Below are 19902 nucleotides of genomic sequence, written 5' to 3' on the forward strand. Positions count from 1 at the left end.
AGCTGTGAAAGCGAAGTGTTCTGAGATAAATGCGAGGACGGCTTTCCTTGCTCCAGCTAAAGCTTGCTCTTTCCTCTCACAGCTTGGCTGATCAACCATCCAAGGTAGATGAAGCTGAAGTTGGTGCCAGAGTGTAACTGCTGCACCCTTTAAGTCAGAAAGGAAAGTATAGAAATCTTACTTTGTTTAGGCTCTGTTCAAGGTAGGCCAACTGTCCACACATTCCTAATTAGAATTGCCTTTAGCATCACACATCCGTCCGGATTAGCTCTATCTCAGAACCCCAACTCCCAGAACTCCCTTGGGGATCAAGTGACTGATGACGCTCATTTCACAACCTATTATTGTTCCGCTTTACCAGAATACTGATATCTTGCACCTGTCTTCCTTGTTAATGTGACCAATGGTAGTTAGTATTTAAAGCCCAGGCTTTAGGTAGATCTTCGCGAGGTATTGCTTTCTTGTGAGCTGCTGAGCGTTTTCTCTTGTACTGCATACTTGTTTTTGTGGATTTTCGACCCTGCTTTTCTGTCTCTGCCCTTTTGGATTTTGTCTGCCTTCTGGTTATGTTTGTCTTTTTGTGTTTTTGGACTGTTTTGGATCTGACCATCGCCTGTGTTTTGACGGTGAGTTTGGAAAGTGTTTCTATCTGTAAAGCCTCTTTTTCTAATTTCATCTGCGAGTGTCTGATCAGTTCTGGAGTGTTACATTTAGAAAAAGTTATATCACAGCAGCAAAGAACTTCTTTTCGAGCAGACAACGGCAGGTACACTGCACTGCGACAACATGGTTTTATGTTTTTTATAAAACCATAACTTTGCAACTTTTGCGTGACCAAATTTTGTATTTCATATAAATCACTACCCACTCATTCACTGCAGGGCATAATAAAGAAACATTCACTTTGTAAAGGTATTTTCCCACAACACAAACACAAACAACTGACCCAATCATGAACCAGTTCATTCCTCAACTGCTCAAGACACAAGAGATTCCTAGCAAGGATTCGGACTTGAGAGTCCTCTGGGAGATCACATGACTTCTACACTTACTTCGATCTCAGAAAATCACATGGACTCTATCTTCCAGAATGCTCTCGTACGTATCTCCATTCTGACATAATTTGTTGCCCTTTACATTGCGTGTAAATTTCAAGATGAATGCACCAAAAGAAAAGGACTCAAAATTGCTTGTAAACAATTCTGGTTCCATTGACTTACATTAAAGAAAAGCAGGTTTTTGCCTTCTCCTGCAAAGTTAACATTGTGGAGATATGATGTTTTGTTCCGACAGCAGCGACATACAGATGCATCTGTAGAACCTTCATATTGGCCTGAAAGAGACTGAAGGACGGAGGGATAGTAGACACTTTCAAGGAGACCAGGGTCCTACCTTCCACTCACTACGAAGCAGGCCACCAAGAAGATGAGCAGCACCACGCCACCTGCTATTGACACGGCCAGAATGGTGGACTGGTTGGGATCTCCAATAGCCAACATATCTGAGAGAGAAGAGTAAGATGAATTAGAGTACTGTGTGGCAGCTAACCATATCATGAGATACCAGGTCCCATAGAGAATGCAGCGCCGACATTCTATTGCTCCACACCGACAGCAAGACGCCAAAATCAATTTGGCCTTCCCACGTGCAGCCCAAACGGTTCCCGTTCCTAGAGGCGGTGCGGGATTGGACGTTTTCTTCTCTAGCGTATGGATTTTGCGCTGCCTTGATCGAGCCATTACTCAAAACAAATACATCATTTATCAAGCCGAGCGACGCATGAGTAAGTGCCCCTCTCAGGGAAATGAAATGAATATCCTCAGCAACATGAATTGATTTCGAATTACATTCGCTAACATTCAGCACTCGGAGAGTTATACACTAGATACTACGACTGTGTGGAGCATGAGGACTTGGCAGGAAAGGCAACTCTGCACAAATTTATTGAAACACCTCAGCGGTGGAGATAATGTCAACAGTGTGGCTCTCTGGGACAGCTGGTACTTCGATAGTGTTAATATTGACTTTGCTGCAATGAATGAAAGACAGAGAAGAGTCATTGTGTTCAGATAAAAGGGCTCTGGCTTCTACCCCTTCAGTATTTCATCTGAGCTGTACAGGTGGGCTGTGATTTTCACATTCAGTACTACTCAAAGCTTGGAATTGGCCAACGGATGTAAGTGATGACTGGTGAAAAATTCTTCTTTTAATTAAAAAAAAAATTAAGGACAAGTCTGAGTCAAGTCGCGTGTCATTTAATGGCAAGTCAGAGTCGAGGCACGAAACAGTTAAGGGCAAGCTGTTGCCAAGTCTGAGTAATGAGTTAGTTACAGGTGAGGTCGAGGCGTGAGTCAGTTAAGGGCAAGTCCGAGTTGAGTCGCAAGTCTGTTAAGGGTGAATCTGAGTCGAGAGGCAGTTACGGGTGAGTCCGAGAAGAGTTTCAAGTGAGTCAAGGTCAAGTGTGAGTTGAGTGATGAGCCAGAGGGTGAGTGTTAGTTAAGGGCGAGTCCAAGGTTGAATCATGAGTCCATCAAGCGGGAGTCCAAGTTGAGTTAACGGCAGGCTTGAATCGCAAATCAGTTAAGGGCAAGTATGAGTTGAGCTGTAAGTCAGTTAAGGAAGAGTCTGCATCAAGTTAAAGACAGTTAAGGGCATGTCCAAGTTGTGAGTCAGTTAAGGGCAATATTGAGTTAAGTCAGTTCAGGGCGAGTCCAAGGTGGAATCACGAGTCAGTTAAAGGGGAGTCCAAGTCGAGTTACAGGTCAGTTAACGGCAAGCTGGAGTTGCAAATCAGTTAAGGACAGGTCCAAGTCGTGTTGAAGGAAAGTCTGAGTTGAGTTGTGAGTCAGTTAAGGGCAAATTTGGATTGAGATGCAATTCAGCTAAGGGTGAGTCTGAAACAAGTTCAAGCCAGTTAAGGGAGAGGCCAAGTCACGAGTCAGTTAAGGACTAATACTGAGCTGAACCACAAGTTAGTTAATGGGGGAGTCTGAAGTTGAGTCGTGAGTCAGTTAAGGGGGAGTCCAAGTCGAGTTATGATTCAGTTAATGGCAAGCTTGAGTCGCAAATCAGTTTAGGACAAGTCCGAGTCGAGTTACAAATCCCTTAAGGGCAAGTCTGAGTCGAATCATGAGTCAGTTAAGGGTGAGTTTGAGTTGAGCTGCAAATCAGTTAAGGCTGAGTCTGAATTAAGTTAAAGTCTGTTAAGGGCGTGTCCAAGTCATGAGTGAGTCAAGGGCAATATTGAGTCAAGTCGCAAGTCAGTTAAGGGCAATATTGTGTGAATTCACATGACAGTTAAGCACAAGTTAAATGCCCGTAAAAGAAAAGCTGCAGCTGTGTTGTGAGTCAATGAAGGAGAGCCCGAGTTGAGTCGTGAGTCAGTCAATATGGTCCCTAACAATTTCAAATACTTCAATTTCAAAACAATTTCAAAAGCATTATTAATATATTAATAACAACATAAGTTACACCAAACTGGGTTCACACCACACCATGCATGCTATACAACATAAGATGTATGAACAATGGGATTTATGGCTTTTATTAATATAGCCCAGTGAGGCATGAGCTTAAGCACCTCGCCTCTAATTAAAAGAGTAATTAACATGATTGATATGTGGAATTAGAAATGTAACCTTGGCTGCGGAGGGGCAGGTCTAATGGACCAGAGGTGTTTGGTGGGCCATGACGGGGCTCCAATTAGTCACATGTAACCCGGCCCCTCTATAGAGGCCTGAAATTGTGCCTCGATTGCCTGCTCCACATCAGACAAACAGGTTAGCGCAACACGGCTTTCTGTGTCTTCTGAGGCTTTGAGACATGTATGCTTCCTCCCGGGGGGCCGGCAGAGGGAAGGAGGTAAATAAGTCACACTCTACTTCACGACATTAGAATAAAAATCCCGCAGCAAGTCCCTCAGCAGCTGCTCGATGGAACCCACATACACAGGAGGAGGGTGAAGAGAGAGAGAAAGAGATGGTTAAAGGATCGTTTCATTCTGAAAAGCTAACGTCATGAACTGCTCCCAGACCCATACAATACAATGAGTGGCAAAATAGCAGACACAGAACACAAACAGCACACACGGCCTGTGATAAATAAAAATAAAGAAAAGGCAAAGACACGTACACGCAGGAGGGAGCTCACCTTCATGGCTGGTCTCCAGCTCGATCTCACCACCGTAGCTGCCGTAGCCTCCGTCGGTGCGAGCGCGGACTCTGAACACATAGGTAGTCCCAGGTTTCAGGCCTTCCACCGTCATCACATTAGACTTGGTCTTCAGCACTGTGTAGTTCTGGTCCCGCTGGTTCTGAAAGCCCAGATCACACAACACCACTGAAAAGTAACACTGACAGAGCCTTATGTATCAACATTAAAAGAATCCCTGGAGATATAGCAACACCTATCATGTTAAACGTAAGTATAATGTGATGATGTACATACGCTATACAGACATCAACCTTCATTTCTTCATTCATTTCTAGTCAAAACTACCATGAGGTTACTCATTTTTTAGCATCAGAAAACACTATTTCACAGAAAATTACACTGAAGCCTCAACAACTAAATACAATATTTTTTATTTTCAGCATTTAGTGTGTCCATCCTTTCCCCGTGTTACACCTTTCATTCTTTTTCGAAGGTCTGCCTTCAGTTTTTCAAAGACATCTGCAGGGATATTTTTCCACACAAGTTCAGTCTTAGAAGCTGGTTGCACTGTTCGCTTCTTGCGATCCAGATAATTTCACATTCAATGATGCCGTGGGCTCTGGGGTGGTCAGTACATTGTTTTGAGAACTCCACAAGCTTCTTGTTTGATTTGCAAATGTTCCTTTTTTGTCAGTAACAGCTTCATGATGACAGAGGTGGCCTACAATCACTTTTTGAAGCCAATTTTTTTTTTCTCATTTATTGTTCTTTGACTTTCAGCTTCAAAAATATCTCCAGAAAAATGTACATCTTGCACTTAAAACATTTTGGCTGGAAAATGAAGTAAATCGAGAGGTCTATGAATGCTGCATGTTTACATAGTTATGTAAATAATTACATTTATATTCTGTACCTACAAGTTTGATGTTCTGATGTTTTTCTTTGATTTTGTTCCATTCGACGACAAAAAAGTGGTATAAATGTACAAAGAAACAAGTTTTCACCAGATATAAATCATAAATTTAAAAATAAAATTTAAAAATAAATTTCAAACATTTAACAGAAAGACGTATAAAATAGCTGTTTTCAAATCTCACCCTCATTTTGTTATCACCAATGACATTTGCAATATCTAAGGGTTAAGGGTAGACCAACAGTGATGGGTGGGTACTTAAAGATTTCCTGGAATGAAAAAACCTTAAATATTTGATTTGACTCTGAAGGGCTGTATTAATTCAAAGCTATTACACACAGTACTCCATATGAGGACTTTATTAAAGAAATAGCTTTTCAGCAATGTTCTGGTGGTCTGAGTTATTGAATAGGCCTGTTTAAATAAACGGAAATGGCCTTAGCAGTGAAAAAGAAGACACCTGTAAAGAGGCCTGCTTTAATAAGGCTTCTCACTGTAGAATGGGGATTAGAGGAATTAATACTGAATATTATTGCGCAGCCATGTGAGTGTACAGATCCGAAGTGTGGATTAACAGCAGGCCCCTTTTCAGGACATCAATGAGTGTGTGCTCATTAGATATTAGACTCAGAGATTTTACCCCTTGCCCCTACCACTCCTATTCACGTTTAGGTGTCCCAAATATTGTTGACTTCAGTTTCATTTCCCTGAAGAATTAGAGGGGGCACGATAATAAATAACCCCCCCCCCCGCCACAGCAGACTGGCAGGGTTTCCTGCAGAGCAGCACTTGTAGCTGTTAATGAAGCCATATTATTTTTATTTGAGGGTCCCATTTCATAGGGAAGATTTCAACCACCACCCCCGTAACTTCCAAGGACTGTAACACTCGAAAACAAGGGGTAGAAGTAAACATAAAAAATTGGGATTGGGCCTAAGTCAGCATCTGGCTCTCATCATGATGCTGTGGTACTTGTAGGGTTTGTTTTCATGTTTTCAATACAAGCCCTGACTTTGACAGGGAAAACCAAAGGAAATCATATTTTATTGAGATACTTTTAACTTAAGAACATTCAAAGATGAGGTTTTGTTGCAGTAGCATTGCAAATAGGGCATAGGCTATAAAGCACTGTGTAAAAGTCAGATATTACACTCCATTTAATTCATTTCCAGGCAAAAAAAAGGCCATGAAGTGCAAGATCTTAATTTTTCAGGAGATTTTTTTGCAGAGATTAGATCTGTGATAATCTACTTGCACAAGTAAGGGATTAAATACACATAATGGAATAACAGGACTTTACAACACTGGAGTTCAAAGAATTATTGACAGATATTGAGAAAAGGGGATTCCTAACAACCGCCTGGAAGACCTGGTAAACACCAACACTGTTCCCATCATATTAAGAGTTCTTAAAGCTTTTATCTTTGAGAGAGAGAGGAGAAAATCAAGATGCTTCACATCTGAAAACCTCCACAGCCGTTTCTGTCCATCCTTCCGCTGTGAGAAGCGATATGAGCATGAAAGAGCGTGTAACTGCTAAGAAGCACTTGCTGAGAAAAGGAAATAAACAAAAAAGAAGAACTAAAGAAGCTGCTGGTGCTCCGAGAACAACAGATTGCCCACCCCATTGAAATCCAGACCTCAGCATCACTCAATGTGTCTTGGATTTGTCGGCTCATGAGAAGCAGAAAAAAGACTTTGAACTTTGGAAAAACAACCAAACGCAAGGCACCTAAAAAGAATGGACAGGCGTAATAAAAGCAGAGTGGACACTGAAAAACACTTAATAATATGATATTCTATGTAGTTGTCGAGGCTTCTGTCTAATTTCCTGTTAAATATGTTTCCTGATGTCGACAAATGAATAAGTTGTACTTAATGGCTGTTTCGAGTTGGACAAAAATAAACTGTGTTCTTTGACATCAGGTGTGTATGTGTGGGAGAGAAAACGAGGCGATGTTTTCATTCATATATAATAAACAAGTCATTAAAGATATGCCCTAAAGCACCGGGATGCCAACCTACCACCCTGCCTCTGTCAACACACCAACTGATGAATGTCTGATGCACTGCGTGTGCGTGTGTATGCTTAACACCTCTGCTGAGAAGAAGTGTATGAGCTAATCATACAAGCGTAATAAGAGGCAATCTTCCTCCAAGAAATTAGAATGCCACCCACTGTCACTCAAGTTAGAGCTGTACAACTTTCATCAGCGTCTGATCGATCTCTTCTCCAAGCCAATTAGAAAAAGGCCATTCCGTCGCCTAATGAGCTCTGGAGTGACTGGGCCCTGCGTTAACAATTGTGTGTGTGGCTTCTGACTGACACACACACACACACACAGCATCTGCCACAGACTCCTCTTGTGCCAGACACCCATCTGTGTATTCAATATAAGATCATAACCCATAATCATGCTAAATCTGGCCTGTGTTCCAGCCTCTGCGCAAGACACACACTCGCTCAAAGTAGTGCAAGCTGTGAAGGATGTGGAGTAACTGAACAAACTGGGTTTATTTACTTTATGAATGCATGGCTCTCAAGGATAAGACACTGCGAGGATAAGGGAACACAATGCCAGCATGTTTTATTCGTTTGCTTTAGTCCACTTAGAACATTTCGTGTGGTTTTATGCACCAAAAATTCAGTTTTCCAACCATCCATCCATCCATCCATCCATCATCTTCCGCTTCTACGGGGTTCGGGTCGCGGGGGCAGCATCCTGAGCAATGAAGCCCAGACCTCCCTTTCCCCAGCCACTTCCACTAGCTCCCTGGGAGGGATTCCGAGGCGCTCCCAGGCCAGCTGGGCGATATAGTCACGCCAGCGTGTCCTGGGTCTTCCCCGGGGTCTCCTCCCCGGTGGACTTGCCTGTGACACCTCCCAAGGGAGGCGTCCAGGAGGCATCCTAACAAGATGCCCGAACCACCTCAACTGGCTCCTCTCGACGTGAAGCAGCAGCGGCTCTACTCCGAGTCCCTCTCGGATGACCGAACTTCTCACCCTATCTCTAAGGGAGAGTCCAGCCACCCTGCGGAGGAAACTCATTTCAGCCGCTTGTATTCGCGATCTCGTTCTTTCGGTCATTACCCAAAGCTCATGACCATAGGTGAGGGTGGGAACATCGATCGACCAGTAAATCGAGAGCCTTGCCTTATGGCTGAAGCTCACGGCCTGATGTCCCCAATAGGACCACATCATCTGCGAACAGCAGCGATGTGACCCTGAGGTCACCAAACCGGACACCCTCCATCCCCTGACTGCGCCTAGAAATTCTATCCATAAAAATTATGAATAGAATCGGTGACAAAGGGCAGCCCTGACGGAGTCCAACTCTCACTGGGAAAAAGTCTGACTTACTGCCGGCCATGCGAACCAAGCTCCTGCTTTGTTTGTACAGGGCCTGAATGGCTCGTAGCAAAGAGCCATGTACCCCGTACTCCCGAAGCACCTCCCACAGAATACCCCGGGGAACACAGTCGAATGCCTTCTCCAAATCCACAAAGCACATGTGGACTGGTTGGGCAAACTCCCATGAACCCTCGAGAATCCTGGAGAGGGTAAAGAGTTGGTCCAGTGTTCCACGACCAGGGCGGAACCCGCACTGCTCCTCCTGGATCCGAGGTTCGACTATAAGCCGGACTCTCTTCTCCAGTACCCTTGCATAGACCTTACCAGGGAGGCTGAGGAGTGTGATTCCCCTGTAGTTGGAACACACCCTCCGGTCCCCCTTTTTAAAAAGAGGCACCACCACCCCAGTCTGCCAATCAAGTGGCACCCCCCCCGATGTCCACGCAATGTTGAAAAGGCGTGTCAGCCAAGACAGCCCCACAACATCCAGAGCCTTGAGGAACTCGGGACGGATCTCATCCACCCCTGCAGCCCTGCCGCCAAGGAGCTTTTTAACTACCTTAGCGACTTCGGCCTCAGTAATGGACAAGCCTATTCCCGTGTCCCCAGACTCTGCCTCCTCACTGGAGAACGTGTCGGTGGGATTGAGAAGGTCCTCAAAGTATTCCTTCCACCGCCCAATGACGTCTTCAGTCGAAGTCAGCAGCACACCATCTCCACTATATACAGTGCTAGTGGCACACTGCTTTCCCCTTCTGAGTCGCCTGACGGTTTGCCAGAATCTTTTCGGAGCCGACTTAAAGTCACTTTCCAAGGCCTCACCGAACTCTTCCCACACCCGGGTTTTTGCCTTGGCAACGACTGAAGCCGCAGATCGCTTGGCCTGTCGATACCTGCCAGCTGCCTCTGGTGTCCTACAGGCCAACCATGTCCGGTAGGATTCCTTCTTCAGCTTGACGGCATCTCTCACCTGGGGTGTCCACCACCGGGTTCGAGGATTACCGCCCCGACAGGCACCAACTACCTTGCGACCACAGCTACAGTCAGCCGCTTCAACAATGGAGGAGCGGAACATGGCCCATTCTGAGTCAATGTCCCCCACCTCCCCCGATATCTGGTCAAAGTTCTGACGGAGGTGTGAGTTGAAGATCAATCTGACAGGTTCTTCTGCCAGACGTTCCCAGCAAACCCTCACTATACGTTTGGGTTTGCCTGGTCTGACTGGCATCTTCCCCCACCACCTGATCCAACTCACCACCAGGTGGTGATCAGTTGACAGCTCAGCTCCTCTCTTTACCCGAGTGTCCAGTACACATGGCCGCAAGTCCGCTGACACGACTACAAAGTCAATCATTGAACTGCGGCCTAGGGTGTCCTGGTGCCATGTGCACTTATGGACATCCTTGTGTTCAAACATGGTGTTCGTTATGGACAAACTGTGGTTTGCACAGAAGTCCAAAAACTGAACACCACTCGGGTTCAGATCAGAGAGGCCATTCCTCCCAATCACACCCCTCCAGGTCTTACTGTCATTGCCCACATGAGCGTTGAAGTCCCCCAGTAGGACAATCGAGTCTCCAGGAGGAGCACTTTCAAGCACCCCTTCCAAGGACTCTATGAAGGCTGGGTATTCTGAACTGCTGTTCGGTGCATAAGCACAGACAACAGTCAGGACCCGTTCCCCAACCCGAAGGCGTAGGGAAGCTACCCTCTCGTCCACCGGGGAAAACCCCAACATACAGGCGCCGAGTCGAGGGGCTATGAGAAAGCCCACACCTGCCCGCCGCCTCTCACCATGGGCAACTCCAGAAAAGAAAAAAGTCCAGCCCCTCTCAAGGAGATTGGACCCAGAGCCCAAGCTGTGTGTTGAGGTGAGCCCGACTATATCTAGTCGGTATCTCTCGACCTCGCGCACCAACTCGGGCTCCTTCCCCGCCAGTGAGGTAACGTTCCAAGTTCCAAAAGCCAGTTTCAGCAACCGAGGATCAGAACGCCAAGGCCCACGCCTTCGGACACTGCCCGATCCACAATGCACCGCACCCCTACTACTGCCCCTCCCATCGGTGGTGGGTCGATGGGAGGGGGGACTCATGTAGCTCCTTCGGGCTGGGCCCGGCCAGGCACCATGAGTGAATGCCCGGCCACCAGACGCTCGCTGGCGAGCCCCTCCCCCAGGCCTGGCTCCAGGGTGGGGCCCCGGTAACCCTGATCCGGGCAGGGTACACGAGTCCTGCTTTGTTGTCCTCATAGGGGTGGTTATGGATCACACTTTGTCTGGCCTGTCACCTAGGACCAGTTTGCCATGGGAGACCCTACCAGGAGCTTTTGCTCCAGACAACATAGCTCCTAGGGTCCTTCAAGCACACAAACCTCTCCACCACGATAAGGTGGTGATCCATGGAGAGGAGTTTTCCAACCAATCAAGCCGATTTTGATATTTTGCCTCTAAAGGCCCAGCCTCATTAGCATTTTCCCAACAAAACTGCCTTCCTGTAAGTGGAATTTGTCATATTTGCATGCAAACTCACTGTTTATGACCCACGCACTATAATGCTGGTAGCACACCGGCACTGCCACTATTCCATTCCTGTGCAAGGTTGGAAAACGTTCTTTTACATAGATTTTCATATCAAATTATTTCAGATCACAACTAGAATAAGGATTTGCACTTACAAATCTTATAAGATCAAATCCATCTATATAAATGTTTAACAAATAAGACAACAAAAGTGAGTTGGTCAGCTAGCCAATTTGGTAAATGATAGGTTAGCTCAGGTGTTGACAACATACGACTCTGGGGGGCATGCGGCTTCTGTTTTTAGGTAAAAATAACAAACGTCCTTTGTAGTAAAATAAAGCTCTGCTGATCGTTCTAACAGTTTTAACAATAAATGGTCTAAAAAGCTGGAGTTAATATAAAACTGCTAATTCATCCTTTAACCCTAAAGATTGGTACGCAGACAGCTGGTCAACACAACAGTCTAACAAAAAAAAACACAAAACAAAAAACAGAACAATTTAAGACAACAGATGGACTTATCTGCGTGTATAAGTCCAGCAGGTTTTAATCTCTACCAAGAAACTGTCAAACACAAAACAGTCAAGAAGCTGAAGTCAGATTCTCATTCTCCAGCTTCTTGTTTGAATCTTCCCATTCCACCTTAAACGGTGCAGCAGTTACATTCTTACATCCTTTTAAGGTGGAATGGGAAAGTGAAGCTAGCGAATGAGAAGCTGACTTCGGCCTCGTAAAGTCGAACATTGAGAGACGTTTTAAAACGACTTACACCTTTGCAAAAGTATCCTGCCAGAGATGTGAAGCCAAGTGGCTACAGGTGAGCTAAAGCTTCAAGCAGAGCAAACAAAAAAAAGTCTGCATTTTTGTTTAGGAAAAAATGGCTCTTCTTAACATTTGGGTTGCCGACTCAAGACTAAAGACTACATAGTCCAGGAGAAATATCACTTGAAAAATGTCCTTGCATTAGATTTTATTTTAAGTTACAATATACAGTCTAAACAATAGGGCCAATATCAATACAACAATAGGTTGCATTGGGGCTCAGAACCGGCCTATAACTGCACACACTTCCCCTCTTTGCACCTCAACCTGCTTGTGTTTCAGTGATGTGCTACCAAAGTGGCCAACAGTTGAGGGAAGCAATTTGGCTGATTGTAATGAAAATAAAGTGTATATGTGTCTTTATGTGTATAATATATGTGTATAAAGCATCTATATATGTAAATCACAAGTGCTCTGAATGGCAGCGTAAACTTTTCGGATGTAAGCTCCAGCAACTCTGCAACAACACAGTGTGCAGTAAACACACTCTTTACGTCACTGTGAATAGGTGATTAAACTGGTGTAGGTTGGGGGGATGGTCACTTGTAAATGTGTTCATGGTCATGACATCACAGCCATAATGAACTCAACACAGACTGTATGAACTGGAGAGTGAAAGCTGCATTTTGACTTGAAGCAATTTTTGCACAGCATATCGAACTGTCAAAAAGCTAGGAAAATACAGCTGCTCATCATATGGCACCTTTATGCACTATACGTTATCCCTGTCAAGACTGACCACGAAGCATGCTATGCCAAAAGAAAAGCTCCGGTCTCTGCAGATGCAGAGTTTCAGGTAATGAATGAGTGCATCAGTGTGACTCATATGGGCCTGCTCTGGACTATCACGTTGGACCATACAGACATATTCGCTCTGCTGCTGTGTTAAGATGAAGTTAAGGTAGATATTGTGAGACTGTGATGTCAGGCTTCTCTCGCTGGAGCTAATTATCAGGGGAAAGCCTTGTACATGCGGTCAGTGGCACATGAGCCACAGATTACTTTCACTCTCAAGAGTGAGATGATGCTCTAGCCTTTGATTAGCCGCCTGCCTGACAGCCTGTAATCGTTAGGAGCTCTAATGGGGGTCAGAGAGGAGCAAGTGTGATCTTGGTGTGGAAAAGAGAGAAAGATCTGCTGGTGATGAGGAGGGGGACGTGTCAAGAGAAGAGAAGAGAAGAGAAGAGGAGAGAAGAGAAGAGAAGAGAAGAGGAGAGAAGAGAAGAGGAGAGAAGAGAAGAAAAGAGAAGAGGAGAGAAGAGAAGAGAAGAGAAGACAGCTGTCTTTACCTTTTCATAATAAATGACTTCGTATTCGACGATGGCTCCGTTTGGTCTGTCAGGCCCCTGCCACGCCAGAGTGATGCTGTCCTTACTCTTTCTCTCTTTCAGAATAACACTCACTGCAGAGAGAGAGACAGAGAGAGAGAGAGACAGAGACAGAGAGAGAGAGAGAGAGAGAGAGAGAGAGAGAGAGAGTGTAATTGAAACTGATTGCAGTTATTTCTAAATGAGAAGTTACAGAGAGAGAGATAAACAGCACAGCATGAAGGTGTTGATGCATTTGGGAACTCGAGCACAGACAATAATATTCAAAATGAACTCTGTGTGAGTGTGTGTGGTGGGAAGTGTTTGTGTGTGTGTGTGTGTGTGTGTTTGTGTGTTCGTGTGTACGCAGTCCAAACAAACTGTGTCATTCTTTTCATTAATTACAGGTTCTCTGATATCCTGGCGTAGAAAATACGGATGCACCGAAAAAAGGGGCCTCTGATAAAGTATCAAAATATAAGAATACAAAAAACTGAATAGTAAATAAACTGAAAAATAGTTCTTAAAAAAAAAAAAAAAACGTTTTTGTCTTCTTTGCCTTTCTTCACTACTCAAACAGTTAGAGCAGCAGACGGTCATCAGTGAAAAAGCCCACCATGTAAATGGAACTGTTTCACTGTGGCTAGAAGGGATGGGAGACAAGAGATTTGTAACTGAGGGTCCTCGACTGAGAACATCTCCACTGCAAGTCTGATTACAACAAACGAAGCAATACAACAGAAACAGTAAGTCTGTCGCTGTGGTTTTGGAACTGAGAAACGAATCTCAAACAACTGGCAAAATGCAAAGTTTCACTAAAAGTAAAACTAATGATTTTATGGTTTATTTTATTTGATCTTATTCATAGTCAGTTTTGGGCTCAGGGTGTTGGGAAATTTGATTTCGGTTACGGATGAGCTTTTAAAATTTTAGTGCATCATAACCACAGAAGCTTCACTTCACTCATTCTCACACACACACACACACACACACACACACACACACACACACACACACACACACACACACACTTTGCTGCATGAGTGTGTTCTGTAGAGAGGGTCTCACTCCAGCAAGTAATTACACTCCTACACCACAACCTGCCTGATAAAGTCTAACACCTCTCTCTACCCCTCTCTCTCCACCTCCCTCTATCTCTCATACTGCCATTCTCTCTCTACCTTTCTCTACTCCACTTCTCTTCCTCTTTCTCTCTCTCCACCTTCCTCTACCCATCACTCTTTTTCTCTCTCCATCTTCCGCTACCCCCCCTCCATCTCTCTCTCCACCTTTCTCTACCTCATCTCTCTCCACCTTGCTCTACTTAGATCTCTCACTCTTTCTCTACCCTATCTATCTCTCTCTCTCTCTCTCCAAAACATTTCTTTACCGCTATCTCTCACTCTGCACCTTTCTCTGATCATATCTCTCCACCTTTCTCCCTCTCTTTACCCCACCTCTCTCCGCTCTCTCTGCCTTTCTATACCTCTATCACTTACTCTATCTACCTTTCTTCACTCCTAATGCACTCCCTTTCTCTCTCCACCTTTCTCTACTTCTATCTCTCCCTTTCTCTACCTCATCACTCTCCCTCTTTCTCTACCTGTTTCTCACTCTCTACATCTTTCACTACCCCTCTACCTTTATCTTTACCTTTCTCTACCCTTCTTCCTTTCTCTATCTCTGTCTCTCATTCTCTGTACTTTTTCCTACCCCCATCTATCTCCTTAACATTCACTCCCAGCGCTTTTCTCCCCAATCAGGTATCGGCGTGTCTTTCTCCATCTTTTCTTTGTCATTGACTCTGTTCCTTGTCCTCTCTCTCTCTCTTTCTTTCACTCACTCTTCCCAGTCTCTCTCTATATCTCTCTCTCGCTTACTTTTTTCTCTTTCTCTCTCTTACCTCTCAGCAAGTCTCAAAGCATGTTTCTCCTCTTTTCACTCGTCTGTCACTCTTTTTCTCTCTTTTGCTTGACATGGTGCGAAAGAAAGCGGATCTACCACATGGTCAGGTGTTTGGAGGTAAAGATCTCAGAAGTCAGGAGGTAACGATGTCCTTGTTCCTCATACAACCCCTCTTCAAATCCCCTCTTCTATCGCAAAAGAACTCTAAATGGTTCGAGCACAACATCTGTGGTAATCCTCTACATCCAGTTCACGGCTGGAATGCAGATTGCAGAAAACATTCCCTACAAATATTTACATTACTCACAGTGTTTAATCAAATCAGATTAGTGCGTCTGAAGATGTCGAAATGCCTCTGCGTAGTTCTGCGCGTGTTTATTTCAGAAAGCTGAGCTGATAAATATTCAGTGTGAATCGTTCACATTCCTGAGGCTGTGTTTGACCCTTGGCTCGAGCTCATTCCTCTCAGAAAACTCCCCTCATCGCTTGCAGAAAAGACTCATGCATATTTACAGCCCGGGTCAGAGAGTTACGGGGGGGGGCTCGGTGTCCCTCGCACACATAGCAGTGAGTGAAGAGAAGCGTCAGGCTTTTGACACCGGTCTGACTGAGCATGGTATCCTTGATCTTATGTTTTATTTAGCGGCTCTGAACTTTTGAACTTTTACAAGAGCAGGCCTCTCAGAGTGACTGTGGTCTGTGAAAGTGGTGTCCATAGAATATGCCTTATCGTATATACACCCTCCCAGATCCCACGCTGGGTGAACTGCGTGAGTATGTGGTACAAACTCCACCACACCACGAAACTATTCTGGGTCAGAAGTACCAGGTAGTTATATGACAATAAAGGATTGTACACTAAAGAGTCATGACGAGCCTTACGATGTATTACGACGGACCGATTTACTACCTATGACACCTGTGATATAAATCATTGGGCTAACGGTCATTTTACACTATATAACTTAGCAGGTACTTGGAGGTGTTTCTGATTTACTTTTATGCTTACATGTGTGAAATCACACTGAGCTAGTGCATATTTGCTTTTATCACCTTGTAACTCCAAACAATACAAGATATGTGTAAGATATTTTACTGTATCTGATGCAATTGCGGAGAAAACAAACGACCACAGACGTCACATGGAGGCTTTGTTCACTGTGTAGCTGTGGGTAGCTGAGCGAACTCTGTGGATGAAAACACTACTCAGCAACATCTGTGACTGGTCGGTGAAAAAGAAGTGTGCCATGAAACGAAGATGGACGACTTTGAGGAGCTTCGTTTCGGAAGAAGTATGATGAGCGCTTTGGCAGAGACACCAATATTTCTCCGTTAAACAAAGAATACCTCCTAAATGTAAGATGTTAAGACAGTTATTTGGTAGTACTAACTAGTAGTGAGCACTAAAGCATATAGGTTATTTTCTATTTCGGTTTACAGCATGAGGTTAAATGGTGGCAGTATTCATGAATCGCATGTCCCTATTGTGAGACTGTGATAGCACAGTTTTCCAGCAGCCATGGAACTTATCCAAAATGTCATGCCTGCATTAGTGGAGCATCCCCGACAGGCAAAACGAAACCCCAGAAAGTATGCAAGCTTGTAAGCTCTCAAAGGCGCTTTCAGCTTCGAACCACCCTCGAGAATTTTGTTTCGCAAGGAGCAAGCTGAGGTCTTAACTGAGGTCTGAACTAGTGTTTGCTTGCTTCTGACTGGTCTAACTTATTTATAGCCAGTTCACAAGTTCAGTATTATTAGCTTAATTTTTCCCAACTTAAGACCTAAGACTGCATTGCTGATAACACACACCAGGACTGACTTCATTGAGTTACAGAAGACAAAGTCAAAATCTCTAAATCAATCACTGACAAGGTAAAAAAAATCATGAATATGATTATCAAGGTGTTACCGCAAAACCCAAACCCTGAACTCTGCAGCTTTCAAGACTCACTATGTATAATATAACAAGGCATTAATAATGTAATAATAGCCCTTAGAGCTGAGTAACATTGCTGAATGGAATTTGACAGGTGGGATTTTCCAAACCATGCCAACCACACACACACACTAGAGTTTAGAAAGTTACGTCCTTGAATGAAACCATAACCTTCCCTGTCAGCACAAACGCTCTGAATATGTAATGATTTCTGAATAAGCAAATTTGACTAGCATGGGAAAGAAAATCCCCCCACCCCCTCAACTCTCATAAAAGATACAATTGAGAGAATAAACATGCTTGGGAAGCCTTTAAAACTCTAGTTTCTACATGAATAGTCCCTACAAAGTGATCTGAACATCTGATTCAGATGAATAAATAAGGACCGTCTTAATAAACCACACAAAGGACATTGATGGAGAAAGTATGTGAACTCATATTTAGTAACTAGAGGAACCTCCTTCGTTTCAGCTCATTTCATGTTTTGCTTCATACCATGTCACAGAATCTCGGTGCGGTCAGGACTCTGACTAGGTCACTGCATGTTCACTACTGAGAAAACAACAAATAACAAAACAAATAAGCAAACAAATAGCGAAAGTCACCTCACTCAATTTTGTTGCTTAACCATTAACCATTTTTGCTGGTATGCACTACAACACACAGCTTTGTGGAAATTAATTAGGCAACATGACATTTTTTCTCATCTCAGCCTTTCAGTGCTTACAGAAAAAACATTTGACATGAAACCTCAAATCCACATATTATGCTGTAACAACTCCTAATTTATTTTGGTCCTGAATGACTGCATAATTGTGGCCCTGATGCAACGAAGAAGGTCTACACCATTATACCGTTATACTCCCACCACCATGCTTCACAATCATTTGAATGACGTTTGGGTTACAGTTACAATTAGAAATAGCTTTATACAACATACAAAGAAAATTCATGCCTATATATATTGTTATATGCCCTCCACTGAGCTTCACAGCTGGCTTTTACAACTGGTGTTTTACCGCACATAATGCTGTGTACATTTAGCAAAAAGTTCAACTTCTGTCTCATCTTTCTATTGTTCCATTCAGCAATGGTTTTCTTCACGGAAACCTCCACTAACAACTCTCTAGTTCAAGTTTTGTTTTTTGTGTTTTTCAGCAGAACTCAAACACATTCATATGGCAGTGCCTTGTACTGGCTGTACTCCTAATTAAGCATCAACAGTGCTTTTTTCCTTCCATTTGCAAACTAGCAGTCTGCCTGCAGACTGGTGGAGGTCCAACTCGTCACTTATCCTTTTGTGGTTCTTCTCCAATACTGAGCTTCAACTAACTCTCTTTTAAGCTCCTCTGAGGTCTCTATTGATTGGGCCATATTGAACTTGAACGGTGCAAGAAACCATAATGGTGTTGTCTTAAAAGCAAGGTACACACCTGAATTGACTGGACCACCAGATTCCAATTACCTCCTTTCTCTAGAGGTTTACATAATTTACCTTAATTGGTGAAACCATTTGCTAAGCAAAGTTACGGCAACGTGTAGTTTGTTGTTTTTTACTATTATGACATAGAAGATCAGCTGACATTTCAAGAGCTATTCATATAGAAATGCAGATCCATTCTAAAAGGCCCACAAACCTTTTCTTGCAACTGCACTTGCCAGCAAGTTCTCACTTCAGGGTCAATCAAAACCAACAGGGTAGCTGTGGCTAGTGCAAAGCTAAAGCATATCTCTTCAAAGTAAGCTTTGCCTGAGGCACTATTTTACTCTGATGGGGAAAAGCAAGCCTAATGAAATATGTTTAGAGGGCTGTGCAGATTTGTGTGCGTGTATAATTGCACTCTGCCTGACAGCATGAAAGATTCTGCATTACTGAGATACACTGGATGTGGGGAAAACAAAAAAAGCAGTAAAAGGAAAGCATATTTGCTTATTCAGAGTGATTTAAGTGAGTTATAAATAAATAATTAATCATGTAATAGTAATAAAACTATAATATAAAACTATACACTAGTACAGTTTTATAGTAAAATACAAATGAGTTAACTGTGCCATCAGTATAATCTGCATCATTGGAGCGTACAGGCTAATGCATAGTTATTTTTACCTGTCTGGCCAGTGGTGATATTGACAGTCACTTGTTGTTTCAGGGTCGGGCTCAGGTCAGATACCCCGTTGACCGCCTCGATGCTGAAGGTGTAGTTGGTGTTAGACAGCAGGTCTGAGACCAGCACTTTGGCCATAGAGAGTCCAAATTGACGGGGAAGAAAATGGACACCGCTGCCACAGGGGCTGCACTTCCTGCCATCCCCTGGACACTTTCTGCAGTGGATGTTGTAGGTAACATCACCACGTCCACCACTGTCCCGTGGGGGGCTCCACTCCAGGGTGACGGAGGTGTCATTCAGAGTGGAGATGGGGTTTTCTGGAACTGAAGGGGGCCCTGAAGCAAAGAGAGTCAGTGTGTTAGAGTGTATGTATTAAGGATTATTACGGTAATGGCACATCATATTGTGCTAACACTCCCGTATGATTTTATCTGTAAAGTATCTGACTGGGTCAAAGGGTAGCCCTGATACTCAGTTATTACTGTCAGACTGTAAATATTACACACTATAGATTCATACCGGATTAAACTAATTCCACAGTTATTACTGTCAGACTGTAAATATTACACACTATAGATTCATATTGGATTAAAATAATTCCACAGTTATTACTGTCAGACTGTAAATATTACACACTATAGATTCATACCGGATTAAACTAATTCCACAGTTATTACTGTCAGACTGTAAATATTACACACTATAGATTCATATTGGATTAAAATAATTCCACAGTTATTACTGTCAGACTGTAAATATTACACACTATACATTCATACTGGATTAAACTAATTCCACAGTTATTACTGTCAGACTGTAAATATTACACACTATACATTCATACTGGATTAAACTAATTCCACAGTTATTACTGTCAGACTGTAAATAT

At 43.6% G+C, this 19902-nt stretch overlaps 1 protein-coding gene across 1 annotated transcript in view; it reads right to left on the reverse strand.

Annotated features, from left to right (window-relative positions):
• Window positions 1-19902, reverse strand: part of epha4b (eph receptor A4b) — a 189112-nt gene that overhangs the window by 62885 nt on the left and 106325 nt on the right. The window contains exons 5-8 of the mRNA XM_017700284.2: window positions 19013-19348; window positions 13047-13159; window positions 4150-4312; window positions 1393-1501 (exon numbers count right to left, since the gene is read on the reverse strand). Coding sequence (XP_017555773.1) covers window positions 1393-1501; window positions 4150-4312; window positions 13047-13159; window positions 19013-19348 — 721 coding nt within the window. The remainder of the gene's footprint in view (window positions 1-1392; window positions 1502-4149; window positions 4313-13046; window positions 13160-19012; window positions 19349-19902) is intronic.

This window comes from Pygocentrus nattereri, chromosome 2 (genome assembly GCF_015220715.1).
Source record: "Pygocentrus nattereri isolate fPygNat1 chromosome 2, fPygNat1.pri, whole genome shotgun sequence".
Taxonomy (NCBI): domain Eukaryota; kingdom Metazoa; phylum Chordata; class Actinopteri; order Characiformes; family Serrasalmidae; genus Pygocentrus; species Pygocentrus nattereri.